Source organism: Rattus norvegicus, chromosome 17 (genome assembly GCF_036323735.1).
Source record: "Rattus norvegicus strain BN/NHsdMcwi chromosome 17, GRCr8, whole genome shotgun sequence".
Classification (NCBI taxonomy): Eukaryota; Metazoa; Chordata; class Mammalia; order Rodentia; family Muridae; genus Rattus; species Rattus norvegicus.
Window position 1 is genome coordinate 88,271,684 of NC_086035.1, and position 15,924 is coordinate 88,287,607.

The 15,924-nt window shown below is 43.7% G+C and overlaps 1 protein-coding gene across 1 annotated transcript in view; it reads right to left on the reverse strand.

Moving 5' to 3' along the window:
* Arhgap21 (Rho GTPase activating protein 21) overlaps positions 1 to 15,924 on the reverse strand; it is a 123,518-nt gene that overhangs the window by 14,723 nt on the left and 92,871 nt on the right. The window contains exons 9-13 of the mRNA NM_001191693.1: positions 9,873 to 10,031; positions 9,659 to 9,761; positions 6,082 to 6,118; positions 3,932 to 4,057; positions 1,983 to 2,267 (exon numbers count right to left, since the gene is read on the reverse strand). Of these exons, the coding sequence (NP_001178622.1) occupies positions 1,983 to 2,267; positions 3,932 to 4,057; positions 6,082 to 6,118; positions 9,659 to 9,761; positions 9,873 to 10,031 (710 nt within the window). The remainder of the gene's footprint in view (positions 1 to 1,982; positions 2,268 to 3,931; positions 4,058 to 6,081; positions 6,119 to 9,658; positions 9,762 to 9,872; positions 10,032 to 15,924) is intronic.

Sequence of the window (15,924 nt, forward strand, 5' to 3'; positions counted from 1 at the left end):
CAGCAAACAGGAACAACTCTGTTTGTGGCAATTGTAATTACATACTGGTATGGGTCTGCAACGCTTTTTTAAAAAAATATGTCTTATTTTGAGTTTAATAAAATACACGTCGCCACACAGGCAGGAATGAAAATACTTAAAGAGGTTTACTCCTCTTGGCTATCAGATTATTGAAACAATGGCTCTCAGGAAGTTGGAATTTGTAGAGAGCGGCGGGGCGAAACAAAGATGGCGCAGACATTCAGCCTTGTCTGGATGTCAACAACTTACTGCGCATGTGCAGGCTTGTCCCCTTGCTAGGGCGGCCATATGATAATGAGATGTAGGGCGCCCTCCAGTGGTGAACAACGGTACTGCACATGTGCGGTTTTTGCACCAGGTGTCAGTTGACCGTTAATATGCTAATGAGGGGCGGTACCATGCTAATGGGATGATTCATTCTCCACCAATCCCTGGAGGACAAGTAGTGGGGTGATAGTGGGGTGATCCATGCCCCACCAATCCCTGAGAGATAATTAGCATACTGTTGTGTATATAAGGCGAGCGACTTGCCGCTCGGGGGTCCCTGTTCAAGAGAGCTGTAACACAGTAAAGGCTTGTTCGCAGAAGAATCCTGTTGCCACGCATCGTTCTTGCTGGCGGGACATTGGGCACGCGACAGGAATTCTCCCAGGAATCTCGGGAAAGGCTCCCTCTCACAGCAATGGTGTCAGTTACAGGAGCTTGTCTCCTGGAGAGAGCCTTCACTCCGTTTTGTAACTTGTCAAACCCGAGTCAAAATGACGGTGGGCAGGACCACACCCTGACAAGACTGATAACTTATGCATGCCTTTCTGCCCTCTAGTTAAATCGAACCCTCACGCAGGTTCCCACAGACAGGCCTGACGAGCCCACTCGGCCTCCTTGTCCCTCTCCCCAGTGTCATCACTTGAGTACATCTCTTCTCCACCTCTGACTATTACTCTGCCTGGGCACAGGGAGACAAACTGCACATTCATAAGCACACCCTAGGTTTCAGTTTTGTATGTGTGCATGTCTATGTGGGTACGGGTCATGGAATTAGAAGAAGGACTGTGAGTATGGAAAAAGGAGAGGGAAGGGAAAACTAAGGAGGCAGCAAACCCACATGGGAAGGCAGGCTGCCTGCAGAATGAAGGGTCCAGCAGAAAAGGGGGTGAGGGAGAAGAATCAACGGGAGTCCATATAAAACTGCCATAAGGTATCCTATTACTCTGCATGCCAATTAAAAACCCACGTAAGTTCTTAAGCTGAATCTCCCTTCAGCTTCTTCGCACACAGCTCAGCTGACACCCAGCACTGAGCAGCTACAGAACGAAAGTAAGCGTCCTCATGACATAAGCCATGTCTTGACGACTAAAATCCTTGCTGTAAAAGCCAACTCTGTGACGCTGTGAGCCAGCGAATCTCAAGAGTGCAACGCATTGTTCATTTTTTTAAAAGGCCTATAACATGCTTTTTCATAGCACATGCTTTCTGAGAAGCACGTAGCTACATCAGGGTATACTGTACTTCGCTTGTACAACTCCATCGAAACAAGACAAAACAAAGGACAGTGCCTTTGCGAGCCACTTGTCATGTTTGTACTGTAGCCTGTAATGACAATACTAATCTCATTATCATTGGTCAAAAAGGTGCCACATGTAAGAAGCTGAGGCACCCACGGGTGTCCCGACCCTCCCCACAGATCTCAGGGGCCTCCGTGATCAGGAAGATAACATGGGGTTCCTCCCTGTACTTTGCTGTGTCTGAAAACACCAGACGATGAATACCCTCTCTTCTTGTTCACTAATAGTAATTTCCATAAGTAAAAATAACGCAGGTATACTTGATTTTTTCCTTTTCAATGACTGAAAACACAGTCTCTTATTTCTTATCAAAATAATCTACCCGATGCGTTCAGTCAGCCTAGGGGACACACTGTGGGAGCAGCACATTTCAGCCACGTCCCTTGGAAAACACACCTCTTCATTTAGGTTGCTACTCTCCTGAATAGTCTTGATCCATGCTAACATATCGTCTCTGTCTTCAGCCTGGAACAAGCATTCGCAGTCGGACGTGGTGAGTCGGAACACGTTCCTCCTCTTGGTCTCACTGTACGAGATGTCTATCAGGCAAGCGTTGACACTGATGGGCTGCTCCTCTTCTGATGGCGTCGTCTGCTCTCGTCTGTCTTTGTACAAGTAAAGTGAATGTCCCCGAAGGACAACATACATCTGTTTCCATGGCCGAATACTGCCACCGACTCTCTAGAAAACAGTAATTGGTCATGTTGGTCAATATGCAATACAAGGCTAGAACTCTGTGTCAGGACCACTAAGTAATGACATTTACATGGATACTTAGGTACCTGCTATAGCAGATGTGTCATTTACTTGCAATCACAGGAAGAGGAAGGATAAAAAGATGTCAGTAAAGGTTCATGCTGCCAAGCCTGATTTGCGTTTGCTCCTAGAGACCCACAAAGTACAAGAGAACCAATCCCCACAAGCTATCTTCTGACCTCCATGTCCTTGTCCATGGCACAGGACAATCACTCGATACACACAAAGATAAATTTAAATATGTAGCTGTGGCCTGGTGATTCATGTCTTTAATCCCAGTACACAGAAAGCAGAGCTTCTGAGTATGAGGCAGCCTGGTCTACTTAGCAAGTTCCAGGTAACTCAGTGAGATCCTGTCTAAATAAGGAAACCAAAAATGAAATTTTAAAACGTACAACTGTTTTTAAATGTCACACATGCCAATTAGGAAATGTATCTGCACCAATGCTAAAGACAGTGAAATCCTCAACGACAGATGGGAGGGCAAAACTGAGTATCAAATCCTGATAAAATACACGCCACAGAGATGCATGGCAAGAGGCTGCTAGTACTGTGTGCTTTTCTGTTTGTTTTTAACAACAATCATATGAATACAAAAGTAGTAAAGAAATTTACACAAAACAAAACAAAAAAATCCAAGCCAGGCAGTAGTGGTGCACACCTTTAATCCCAGCACTCGAGAGGCAGAGGCAGGCGCATCTCAGGGAGTTTGAGGCCAGCCTGATCTGCAAAGTGAGTTCCAGGACAGCCAGAGCTACACAGAGAAACCCTGTGTCAAAAAACCAAAACCAACCAAACAGGCAAAAGACCAAAAAACCCACAACAAAACAAAATAAAGAAAGAGACCCACTGACTATTCTTTTTTCTTCCTGGTGCTGGGGACTGACTCCGAGTACTGCTGGTATCAGCCAAGCGCTGTAACACTGAGCTGTGTCTCTGGCAACAAAACAAAAACAGAACCCAAAACCCCCACCAGTGAGCAAAGTCAAGTTTTACATCAGGGCCATGAAAAACACTCCAGGAGGAGAATTCTGGAGAGAACATGTACTGACAGGAAATGACATCACCAGCGTCATCAGCTCTGCATGGAAAGGCTGGACTGTCCATTTCCTATCTGTGCGCAAATTTAAATTCTTTGGTGACACTGACTGAAATCTTCCTATGCAAACTCTATTGTGTTGGACTCCACCTGCTGAAGCACACGCTGATACCATTCTACTCGTCTGTATCCTTTAGTGCTTGTAAATTAAAATGACTAAAAATTAAAAACTAGGCTAAATATTTTTAGATGACTAATAAGGAGAGCTACTATTCAGTGACTCAAAGCCTCTGTGACAGCCGATCCTGGTGAATAGGAGAAGCAGGGTTCCCTCCTAGATACCCTGTTTCTCTGTTCACACTGGCACACTGGAAGGTGGGGTACTCCACGTGGAGCTGGCTTTTGAGACAAAATGCAGGAAACTACCACTGATCAGATTCCCTTCGTTAGGAATGCACCTTGTACCCAGGAACCTCACATTCTCACACGTATGAGCACTGCCTGTTAGGCCTGGATCTCTGACGTCACATGAGCTGAGAGGGTGCACTACCTTGCCCTTATCGGTGACGAGCGGCCGGAACTGGAGCCACCCTTCTTTGGCTGCATCACTGAAGACCTCGGAGGAAGAATCCTTTCTGGACCCAGAGTCTTCTGATGACTTCTGGCTGTCTGCAATCTACAGGAAGGGCCAAAAAAACAGTAAATGTCAGCTTTTCTTTTTATAAATATTTATACATGGAAATGGTGTTGACAAGATATCATATTTAATGTTCTATCTAAAATACTGCAGAAAAGTTCTGGGTTTAGAATTCATACCAGAAACACTTCTAATCCTTCTTATTAAAACGTGAAATTGGCTTCCCTTTGCTTTTCAAAAGCCACCTACAGAACAGCATGACTTCCCTGGTTTCATGGACTCACATTTTGGCAGAAAGAGAATTGGAGATGGGGTTGGGGTAGGATGGGGACAAACAAGAAGCCAGGCCTAGCGGTACACCCCCGTAACCTCAGCACTCAAGAGGCCACAATGGGAAGATCTTGAGGTGTATAAATAATGAATGTGTGCCTCATTTACAGTCTGGGTCAAGCCAGGGCTGCAGAGTGAGTTCAAAGACGGCCCACCCTACACAGTGAGATCTTGCTTTGAGACAAAATGAAACACAATCTCAGTGATACATTTTCGATCTGTGCTTCTGGAGCAGGAGCATGGTGAGAGTGAACACACAATGACTAGCTGTTGGTCACAGCAGTGCCTTTCCACAGGGAAGGAGCCAGCCTAAGAGGTCAGATGTAAAGTGCAGGGAGACCGTATGGCTGGCGAACACATATTCATCAGTTCAGTAATTTACAGTTAATGGGAATGCAAGAGCTAAGGAAAGATAAATCTGGTCTTTGTCTGTGGTAGGAAGGGGAAGGGAAGCCACAAAGTGAAGAATTCGACCACTGTCACATAGAGAATGGTTTCTAAAGGGGCAGACATGAAGACATGAGTGGAGTAACTGGAGAGAATGGGACAATCGCCGTGAGAGGAAAAGGAGTGGAACACTCTGACCAGTCCGATACGCAGAGAGTGAAACAAAAACAGAACTAAGTTGTACAGTTTGGCTTGAGCAAATGGGAGAACGGAAGTGGAACCAATGAGACGGAGAGAAGGGATAAAGCGACCTAAGGTAACTACGCAAGCCTGCTGCTCGGTAAACATCCGGGTGATGACGTCCGGTGCAGAGCAGCTCACGTGGGCTGCTGCTCTGGGAGGAAGCCAGGCTGGCAATATAGACTCTGTGAGGACTCCGAAGTAGACAGCGAGGAAATCCGTGTACAGAAACGGGTTGAAACTAGCTTTGGGCATTCCAAACTGTTAATAGTGTGGAAGACCGGGCAGAGGAGCCACAGTTGTACTTAGATGCTGACTAAGACGTGGAGGAAGGGTACAGAGGTACTTCACGGGGACAGGAATCGTGCAATTATTCCCGAAAGGTTGTATGTAGTACGCTAAATCCTTTTTCAGGAAGATTCACTATAAAAAGGACAAACAGGAGTAGCAGAGAGAAATGTAGAGTCCAGAAGGTTTCTGTTTAACACAGATCATGGACGGAGACTGAGCGTGGGAAGACTGAGTGCAGAAGAGGGCGGGGCTAGAGAGAAGCATGCCCATCACGAAACCTGGGTGCTGGGAAGGCGAGTGCCCATGAGTGCCACAGAAGTCTGGTGCTCACTGGCTTTCGGCAGGGTCATGTTCTTAGTACAAAGACGTTATGGTAAGAGCAAGAAAGTAAGGAATATGGGTACAGCGTAGCCACGGTCATTTCCTAGAGTGGTAAGTAGGGACATTCCTGCCTAGACATTTAGAGTCTTTCAGTGAAATACAGGAAGTGTGAAGGAGACAGTCCAGATGTGGCTATAAGCTCAGGTGGAGGAAGGAACGAGCTAATGCTTTTGGGAAAACATAGAAAGACTGCTAAGCAGGTTGATTTGGACCTTGGGTTGGAAATGAGAATTACATACCTGATCAAAATGTTTAGAAATTAAAAATATTACTCCAATTTTTCAAATGTAGTGGGTACAGACTAAAATGTTACACCATTTAAAAACAAAATATCCAAAAGAAAATACATATTTTTTGAAGGGTTAAAACAAACTAAGGTTAAAAAAAACCACATTTATCATTTACTTGACATCTTTAAAATATTAAATACTAACCTTGATTCCCTTCAGGCTAGACACGTGCTTAAAGGATCTGTTGGAAAAGTATATAAATATGTGTAGTAAATATAAACTCTTGGTGTAAGAATTGACTACAACTAAGCTTTCATTTAATGAGTTGACATTTCATTATTACCATGTAACCCATGTTTTATTTTCCAATGTAAGTGAGAACAGCTAAGGTATAACTATGCACATTTTCCATTCAACAATAGCAGCTTTCTTAGCTGACCTGGCAAATCAAAGCAGTTTCTGCCCTTTTGGCTTTAAGTGTGCTACTATTTAAAAACCTTTCTATCAAAGGAAATCTACTCAAGATGACCGATGGGCTTTTTACCCCAGCTGGGACTGCCCCAGCCAGCTGGGGGGCCCCTGAGATGCAGGGCAGGAGACACAGTAGTCAGAGAGCCGACAGGAAGTGCTGGCCACACGGGTATACACTGCTGAGCACCGGAGGAATCTGGAATTGAGCCACACTTGTTCCTTCAAGGGAAGGAACCTTCCTCTGCCCAGAAAGATGACGCAGACGTGCGTCCTGGCACAGTGACCTTTGTACCATCTGTGTAGTTAGACACTTTCTGGAGATAGACCCTCCTCTAGACCCTTCTTATAAACCCGTTTTTCTCCGTCAATCTACAGAGCCTATCTTTATGGAAAGTGTCAGATGTACCTTACAAAGGGTTTTGATGTCATCCTGTCCAATCTTTAGCCTACTTTGTTCCTCAAAGGATATTGTTCTTGCGAGACTGAGTTATCACCAGAAAAGTTTTCATCTAATCGTGCTATGCCTAAAATAATTATGGTTAAAGCACTCGGAGTTAGACTCCACAAGTTTAAACCAACAGTGGCTACTGAGTCATGCTGTGTTCTTGCCTGTGGATTATCTCCCTGCAGGCCTGTTAGGGCCAGAGACTCCCCCACCCCCCATCTTCCCCACCCCCGTAAGCACATGTATCCACGAATACTCTTGAGTGCTTTCCAGGGGAGAAACAAATGCTGTCAGTCAGAGGACAGGGTTGTATTAATTCTTCAAAATAATTCAACTTTTAAGATGTGACTAAATTTGTCATTGTTCTCTCAAAAGCCACTCAAACAAGACGGTAATTAGAAGCAAGCATACAAACTTCATCCTAAGAATTACCAGGAGACAGGCTAGAAAGAAAGCCTGTCTCACGATTTATGCCCACCTCAGGGAATAAATACTACAGTATTAGCCCCAATCTCTGTCTACCTGCCGAGCCTCACTTTCAGTAAAAATGAAGTGTTAATAAAGACGCTCAAAGAAAGAGGAACCCAGTTTCAAGATATGGAAGATCATAAAACCAGGCACAGAAATAACCTGGACACTGAGATTATCAAAGAATCCATGTAAAATATACTAACTACTCTCAAGAAAAGGAAAACCCCACACAAAGAGCGGCTAAAAGCAATGCAAAGGACGCCATTGGTTGCTTAATTCAAGTAACACTGCAGCCCACTGTCCTCTGAGAGATCAAAGCCAACCTCCCCATTCACACAGAAAGTCACCAGCCAGCAGCCAGCAGCCAGCAGCAGGGAGGGAGGGAGGGAGGGAGGAAGTGAGGAGAAGCACTGCCTATAGGCACATGGGGAGACATTTTCCTCACGGGTACCGTAAGCTGGTCATGCCATGGTAAGTAACTCCACTCATGCTCATGCAAGCTTCCCTAATTAAACTCAGTGAGACACACACACACACACACACACTCACACACACACACACACACACACACACACACACACACACACACGGAGTTGAGCGGGCTCTGGAAGGAGTTGAGCAGGTGGCAGAGGGGACAAGAGAAGACCACAGGGAGTTAATATAGTCGGAAACACTGTATATACATTAAATATTTTTAAATGAGGAAACATATGGTGCTGCAATCTTTGAAGGATGCTGTGCACAGCCTGTGCAGGGAGGAGCCTGAAGTTCAGCAGTTACTGACACATTTTAGTGAAGGGAGCAAAGGGCTCAGACAAGCCACACTTCCAACCTGGTATCATTAGGGAAACTCCTACTGAGCTGGAACACTGTGCCCTGGCCGTATCTCACAGGAACCGCTCTTACCCGACTAGTCCTAGAAGAACTGATTTAGTTAGAATATAAAAGACAATGTGATGGAAATGTAGGCTAGTCAACAAAGGTGACAAGTAAGAAAGACCATTGTCCCTGGATAATAGACTCGCTATTCTAAAAGCTCTCAGCATTCCTAACAACCTATAAATTAGACACTGTGTCAATAAAAATACCCACACAAAAACAACTAAAAAATAACACTTTAAGGTTTAAATAATAAAATGAATGTAACTAGCAGAATTTTGAAAGACATAGTGATGAGTACAGCACTGCGTCACTGTAAAAACACTAAGTAGCAACTGGCACAATTAACAGTAATAAACCCACTGAACAGAATGTAACCTCCAAATCAACAATTACATCTAACTCAGCACACGTAAAGATAATCTGTAACCGGAAATGGTGGCGCCAGGTGCTGTGGAGTAGCAAAGAAAAAAAGTTACCGTTAGCACTTCCCTCATTCATTAAAATGCCTCGCTTACAGAAGAATCAAAGTTGTAAGTAAAAAGACAAATCTTACAAGTAAACAGGGAGAATTATTACTTTAAAATAGAAATAACGTCTTTTGCAATGTGATTCAAATCCCTAACGCCATGAAAGTATTTTCCAACTTTTACTGAATACAACTATTTTAAACCTTTTTTAAAGTTAAAAACTAAAGAAAACCAAACGAAAAATATTAAGAAAGGAATTGCAATCCACCCCAGCTCCTCGTCTCTCCCTCGAACTCTCAGAGCAGAGGATGCAGCTGCAGAAATGCAGCGCAGGCGGCTATGGGCGGGCGGCCCGAGTAGCTGCTGGCACGTGTTAGACATGGAACCCAGCACAGAACTGCACCAGCTTCACCTGCTCTAAAACAGACTCACAAGTCAGTACATCGAGGTGTCTGTACATTACTGGGAAGAGCACAATTTAATCTTTAAGGAAGGAAGGGCCACTGACCACACATACATATTAAAATAAAATGTCACCCTTTGAAACGTACTGATCCATTATATGCACACATATACTATATACGTGTACTGGGTAAAAATAGTCATGAAGTAGTGTTTATGAGGGCACAATTCCAAAGGTCTACTAATCTACATGCCAACTGTAGAATATAGAATATATACAGTGTGATTATTCAATGAGATATTAAACAAGTACGGAAAACAACGTGGCAAGGATATCTGAATGCCATGATCTCGTGACTCGTGTGTACACCAAGCTACCCATCTGCTTATAAAAATAATAGAACATATCCTAGCTACAAGTCTAGGGTAGGAGAAGCATACTGTATCTATCATATATAAAAGAGCATATTACTATATAAAATATGACTTCTAAATCCAACGGGATGTTACTCTGATACTATTTGATTTGCATTTCTAATGTCAAGGTTAGAAAATATGACCACCTTACGTTCAGGGTTTATAAGCCGAACTCACTATGAATACCATTCATATAAAACATCTAAAACAGTAATCTGAGACTTACAACTTTGCGTCTTCTCTGTAATCATCCAGGCCTTCATCATAGGATTTTGATCTTTCTGTCTTTGAGGTGTGCTGGCCATCCAGGCTGGGAGGTCCAACAGATTCTGCAATTAAATCCAGCATTCACAGTTTCAAGTTCTGCAGATTCTTTTGATGGGAAAAGATCGGCTGGGCATGCGCTGTGAGGTCCGGCGTGCAGACCACTTGAAACGTACCTTGGTCATGGGAGAGCTGACGTCGAATCAGAGGAGCAGAGGTGGTGAGGCTGGGGGGAACAGTTGCAATGGAGGGGACCTGGGAGGTAGAGGCAGAGATGACAGCAGAGGCAGGGATGTGTGCGACCTCGTGGTCGATGCTAGGGCTGGTCGGTTCGTCTGGAAGGAAGGGAAACAAGTACAGGGACCTGAGAAACCTGAGACTCCACTGTTGTTACTACAAGAGGCAAATAAAGGTTTAACAGCCATCAAAGCACCAGTAAACGACACAGCGGTGTGTGTTCACCTCACACAACCGCGACTCAAGCGACGCAAGAACTCTGAAAATGAGAAAATGAGTGATTTCTCCCAATTAGTAAATAAAAACATAGCAAAATATAGAAATTCAGAACCCAAATGGACTAAAGAAAATAATCAGATAATATACAAAAAATTATCTTTCAAGTCCCTCAGTTCATGTGTCCCATGCCATCATGTGTCTGTCCATCCTCACCTCCTTGAATTTTTGTAGGAAGATAATGAAGCCCCATCACTAGCAGCCAGAAGTTGCATGCCACCAAGACATCCTACTCTGTTGGGATTTTTGTATAAATCACAAAAGGTCCCTTCTTCCCTAGCCAGGACAGCCGTAAGATTCCCCCTTAGCTTTGTGCAGATGTATGTGTAGGGACAGGGGATTCTGTGCTATGAGTTCTCACCATCTCCCAGTCTCTCATCATCTGTCAGACAAATCTGTATGCATGCATGACGGCTAACATTACTGGTGCCCAATATTACATGTAATAATGGTTTCCATGTCCCACTTCCTGTAATACAAAAGCCTCAGGCGTGAGCCTTTGCAGACTAACTCAACAGTGGCATCTAAAGCAAGCCTGACACTGAGTCCTGGTCAGCAGCTGCCTTCCCATTAGTGAGCAATGGCTTCATTCTAAGTTCCTACTTCTGGAAAAACATCAATGACTTACATGCTAATATTTTAGAATAAGAGAATATAACTGAATAAGAGGCCAGCACTATAAAGCCTAAGATTACATGCCCCACCATGAACTCTTTTACCAATAAACTATAATTATATAAAACTGAATTTTGACTATTTTGTTCAGAAGGTCAAAAACAAATTGTAACTATCTCCTATCATTTTAATGATAGGTATTTTAGCATAAGAGCCTGAGAAATTGTAACATTTCTATTTTATGAGTAAAAGCAATAAACGCTGATGATCGTGCTTTTGCTTTTTTTTTTTTTTTGAGAGCAGCCGTTTAACTTTTTAGCCAAACAAATGATTCTGAAAACATATCTCAGCTACTTTGACTAAACATGACAGTTATCATGTATCAAGCACTGAGAATCGGCACTTGTTTCTTTGTTCAGAAGCAAGGAGACTTGCTTAAAGAATCTTAATGAAATAAAAGTTTAATTTTACAAGAACTAGTAGTACTTAGGATTTAAGTTCTTGAAAATGTAATGAATTTTTAATCAAATCATGTGTACATAAAGTAAGTTTTAAAAATCTAGGGGCTGGAGAAATGATGGCTCAGAGGTTAAGAGTGCTAGCTATTGGTTCACAGGAGCAAGGTTTGATTCCCAGTACCCGCATGGCGCCTCGCCACCATATGTCCCAGGGAATCCACAGGCGCCAGGCACACGTGTGGTACACAAACATACGTGCAGGCAAAACACTGTTGCACATAAATAAATAATTTAAAATCTTAATTATTACTGTTGAGGCTGTGAATGATGCTTGCGTGTTGGCATGTGTGCTAAAACGTGTGTGCAGGTCAGAGGACAACTGTGTAAGCAAGTTCTGCCACCTACCTTGGTGTTTGGAAACGAGTTTGAAACACACGGGGTATAACCCACCTGAGTTCCAAGTGTACGTTTCCAAGAGGGAGGAAGAGGGGTAATTATCTGTTTCAGTGGGAGAAACACTGTCCCAATCACTGCAGTATTGTTTGCACTTTTTATAATATACATCTCTAACCAGTATGTTGAAAAAGAGGCTATAATTTTTAAAAATATAACTTGTTTCCCTCAAATGTAGATTTCCCTGATAAGTACAATTTTTATTCCCTTTCAAATTATGTATACTTTTCTATGATGTTACAGATACAGATTTTGAAATACTACTCTGTATAAAGACACAAAGTAATCCCAATACAGTAAGAGTGGGTGACTGCAGAACCCTGGGTCTCACCAACAGAAAGGTCATTTCCAAATGGTCTAATAGTATGTACAGAACACTTCCTCCTCCCACTGCAGGACAGACATTCTTCTCAGCAGACTACGGGGCTCTAGAAGAGATCAGACACTAGGACACAAAGCAGGTGTTAAAGCACAGAGCTGTGGAAAGCATTTCCTGAACTCATCTGACAACTGCAGAACAGCCAGGAACCTGACAGGATGATGAATGAGTCACCAAAGAAAGAAGGGGAAAGAAAATTCCCAGAATCAAATCAAAGTGACAGCACAGTTTGCAAAAACCTATAGGCTACAAGGAAAGCAGCCCTCAGAGGTCTGGTTACAGCCCGAGTTCCCACACTGAGAGGCCACAGAGAGCTGGAGGCAGTACCACAGTGAGCCCACGCTGCTCTTACACAGACAGCACCCACATCGGACAGTTCAAGGCAGCTTACAACTCCAGCTTCAATGCCCTCTCGTGGCTTCTGCCAGCACTGTGCAGAAATAATTAAGATGAGAGAAGAAATTAAATAGAAAGAAAAAAATACTAACGACCAATGAATCAAAGAGTTAACACCTGAAAAAAATAAACAAGTGAGAGAAACCCTTAGTTACACTAAGCAACAACAGGACCCAATTACAAGCCAGCAAGAGAGCCATTACAGCCGGGGATGGGGGAGAGGTTGGGGTGGGGGCAGGTAACATTCTTTGTTTGCAGATGGCATGATCACTGTGATGACTAACGTCACTGTCAACCCGATCAGACTTGCATCAGACTTGGAATCATCATGGAAACTCACTCTCTGGGTGTGTCTAAGAGTATTCCCAGAAAGGTGTAACTTAACGTGGGCAGCACAGTGATGGCGAGGTGTGCCAGACTGACCCTTGAGTACTGCCTTCCATGTCTCTCTGCTTCCCCTCTGCAGACAGTGTGATCCGCTGTCTGACCCCTCTGCCATGAAAACTCCATCGTCAGGACATAGGTTGGGAAGAAGCTCGGTTGGCAGTGTCTGCCTAGCATGCATGAAGGCCTAGGCTGGAGCCCAGCTCTTCATGAGTAGGTGTGGCTGAACACAACTACATTGCCAGCCCCGGAAGATAAAGGAAGGAGGATAAAGGCCGAGCTCATTCCCAGCTGTGGAGTTCTAGCTCAGCCTGGGCTCCTGGGTCCCTATCTTGGAAATAAAACTCAGCAATAACAATAAAAACAGTAACAACAAACTATTAATACAAATAAATAAATTTGGTCAAATTTCAGGACACAAACCCACCACCAACATACAAAACTTGGCATCAACTCATCAGTAGCTCATGGGCTACTCGGAAATGTCGTGAAAATAATCCCCTTTACAATTAGTTACAAAAACGAGAATCCTGAAAAATGAAAGAAGCAAATGATAAATGGTCACTGTACAAAAGTCATAAAGCACCAATGAAAGAATTCAAGACAAGTGGCTACCAGGATGCCTTGGCTTAGGGAGGCTTAGAACGCTGTGAGAATGTCCGTTCTACCCGTCAGGTCCTATGAAAAACCAACAGCCTCACAGATGAACCCACCCACTTACAGCCAAAAGGCCAGGTAGGAAGACTGGGTGATGAGGGCTGGGTGGTTTCTTCAAGACACAGCTACTGGGGAATGCATCAATACCCAGCAGAAATCAGACCCTTTCCATATACAACAGCCAATTCAAAAGGATGGCAGTCTTACACGTATGTCTTCCATGTACAGGACGACCAGAAAAGAACGAGACAAGGTACCAAAAGAGCAGGCAATGAATGCAAAAACAAACTGGACTATATCAGAATTAGGAAGAAAATAAAATGAGGTGAAGAGAATATATAAGATGAGAGAAAACATTTACAAACTATACACCTGACAAGGGCTCAAAATGTCTGGAATTTTAAGGAACTCAATCACTGACTGAATAAACTGATTCTTAGAGCAAAAGATTTGAAAAGACAACACCTTTCTAAGGAGATGCACACACTGCCAGAGGTCTATAAACAGGTACGAGCAGGAAACAAACTGCCACTGCCCTGCCCTACCACCTCACCTCAGCCTCACCCAGAAGACCGAGGTCGCAAGTGCTGGCAAGGATGTGCAAGGCGATCCTCACATGCTGTAGTGCGAACACGCAGAACAGAGGAGGATTCTTCAGAGCCAAAGCAGAACTCCCATGTGATCTAGCAACCCCACGACTGGATACATCCAGGGGAAGCGATGTCAGCACGCTGGAGAGGCGTCTGAAATCCCAGGTGTACCAAGTGTTATTCACAAGAGTCACTGGGGAATCGGCTGAAGTGTCCATGGTTGGGATCAAGACACAGATAGAATGTAGAACACATATAAAGCAGAATACCACAAGGACGTTTAAAACAACCATTTGCAGCATGAGTGAATCTGGGGGTGTGTTTTGCTAGGTGAAGTAAGGCAGGGACAGAAGGCCAAAGGCTGTGACTTATCTCTCATGGTTATCAGAGGCTGGACAAGAGGCGGAGGGATGAGGAGAGACTGGCCAGAGGCACCAAGTTTGGCTTTGCAGGAGGAGGAGAATCTGGAATTTCACCACCAGGACAGCATTAGCAATAAATTGTGTCTTCAAATACTTAGAAAGAGGTTTCAGTGCTTATGTCATAAAGATGTAACACATGTGAGAGGAGACGGAAACGCTAATCACCTCATCTGATCAGATATCACCTTGTGGGGCTGGAGAGATGGCACTGACTGCTCTTCTAGAGGCCCTGAGTTCAAATCCCAGTAGCCATATGGTGGCTCACAACCATCTGTAATGGAATCCTATGCCCTCTTCTGGTGTCTGAAGAGAGCTGCACTGTACTCACACATATAAAATAAATATAATCTTTAAAAAAACGTCGCCTTGTATCCATCCCATAAGCATTAAAACTGTCAACTAAAAATCAGTTAAAATCTAAGGGAGCTGGGCACAGGGGCACATGCAGGGACGGGTAGATGTCTGGTTCCAAGCTCAGCCTACGTCTACACAGTGAGTTTCAGGCCAGCCAGACCTACATGAGACTCTGTCTCAAAAAAGAATAAAAGAGAAAAGAGAGGGGTAGGGAAGTAGGGAGGGGAAGAAAAGGGAGAGGAGAAGAGAGAGAAGAAAAAGAAAAGGAAGAAACAAAACTAAACAAGAGGCTGGAGCTGGAGAGATGGTTCAGTGGTCAAGAGAGTGGATGCTCTGCCAGAGGAACCAGTTTCTATTCCCAGCACCCACAGGCAGGTCTCAGGCATCTACAACTAGGAAAGGCTGCTTCTGTAGCTCCCAATGCCCTCCGCTGGCTTCTGCAGGCACCACACGTATATGCTGCACAGACCTACATGGAAACAAAAGACCCTACAGATTGTTTTTCTAAATAAAACTGGAACGAACTTTCTTCGTACACGCTTTGCCAATGTTCTGATCCTCTTAGAACCCAACACCCTGTGTTAGAGCAGGATGATCTAGTGTGGGGAGAGAGGGTCAACCTTCTAAAACACAGAGTCGTGACACAAATATTCAAAAGGTCATTCAAGCAGCGAATATCCCTTTTTTTTATTTAAATCGACAGAGGTATACGTAAAGCTCCATTCTTGTTTTTACCAAGACGGGTCTGTGTTCTCTAGGCTACTCAGTTTCCACTTTACAAATGGTTAATCAGTTCCGTTTTTCTGTTTGCCTAAAAAGGAATCTGAAGGTTTTCTCAAGACATAGATAGACTTGTAAAGTATATATATATACAACAGATTTTCAAACTACTGCTCGTAAGTAATATTCTTGATTTAAAAGTGAGGTGCTGAACTTGTCTACATTACTATAGATAAGATTGATGTGACATGTCCAGTGTGTAATAAAATGTAAGAGGAATCTTCTGC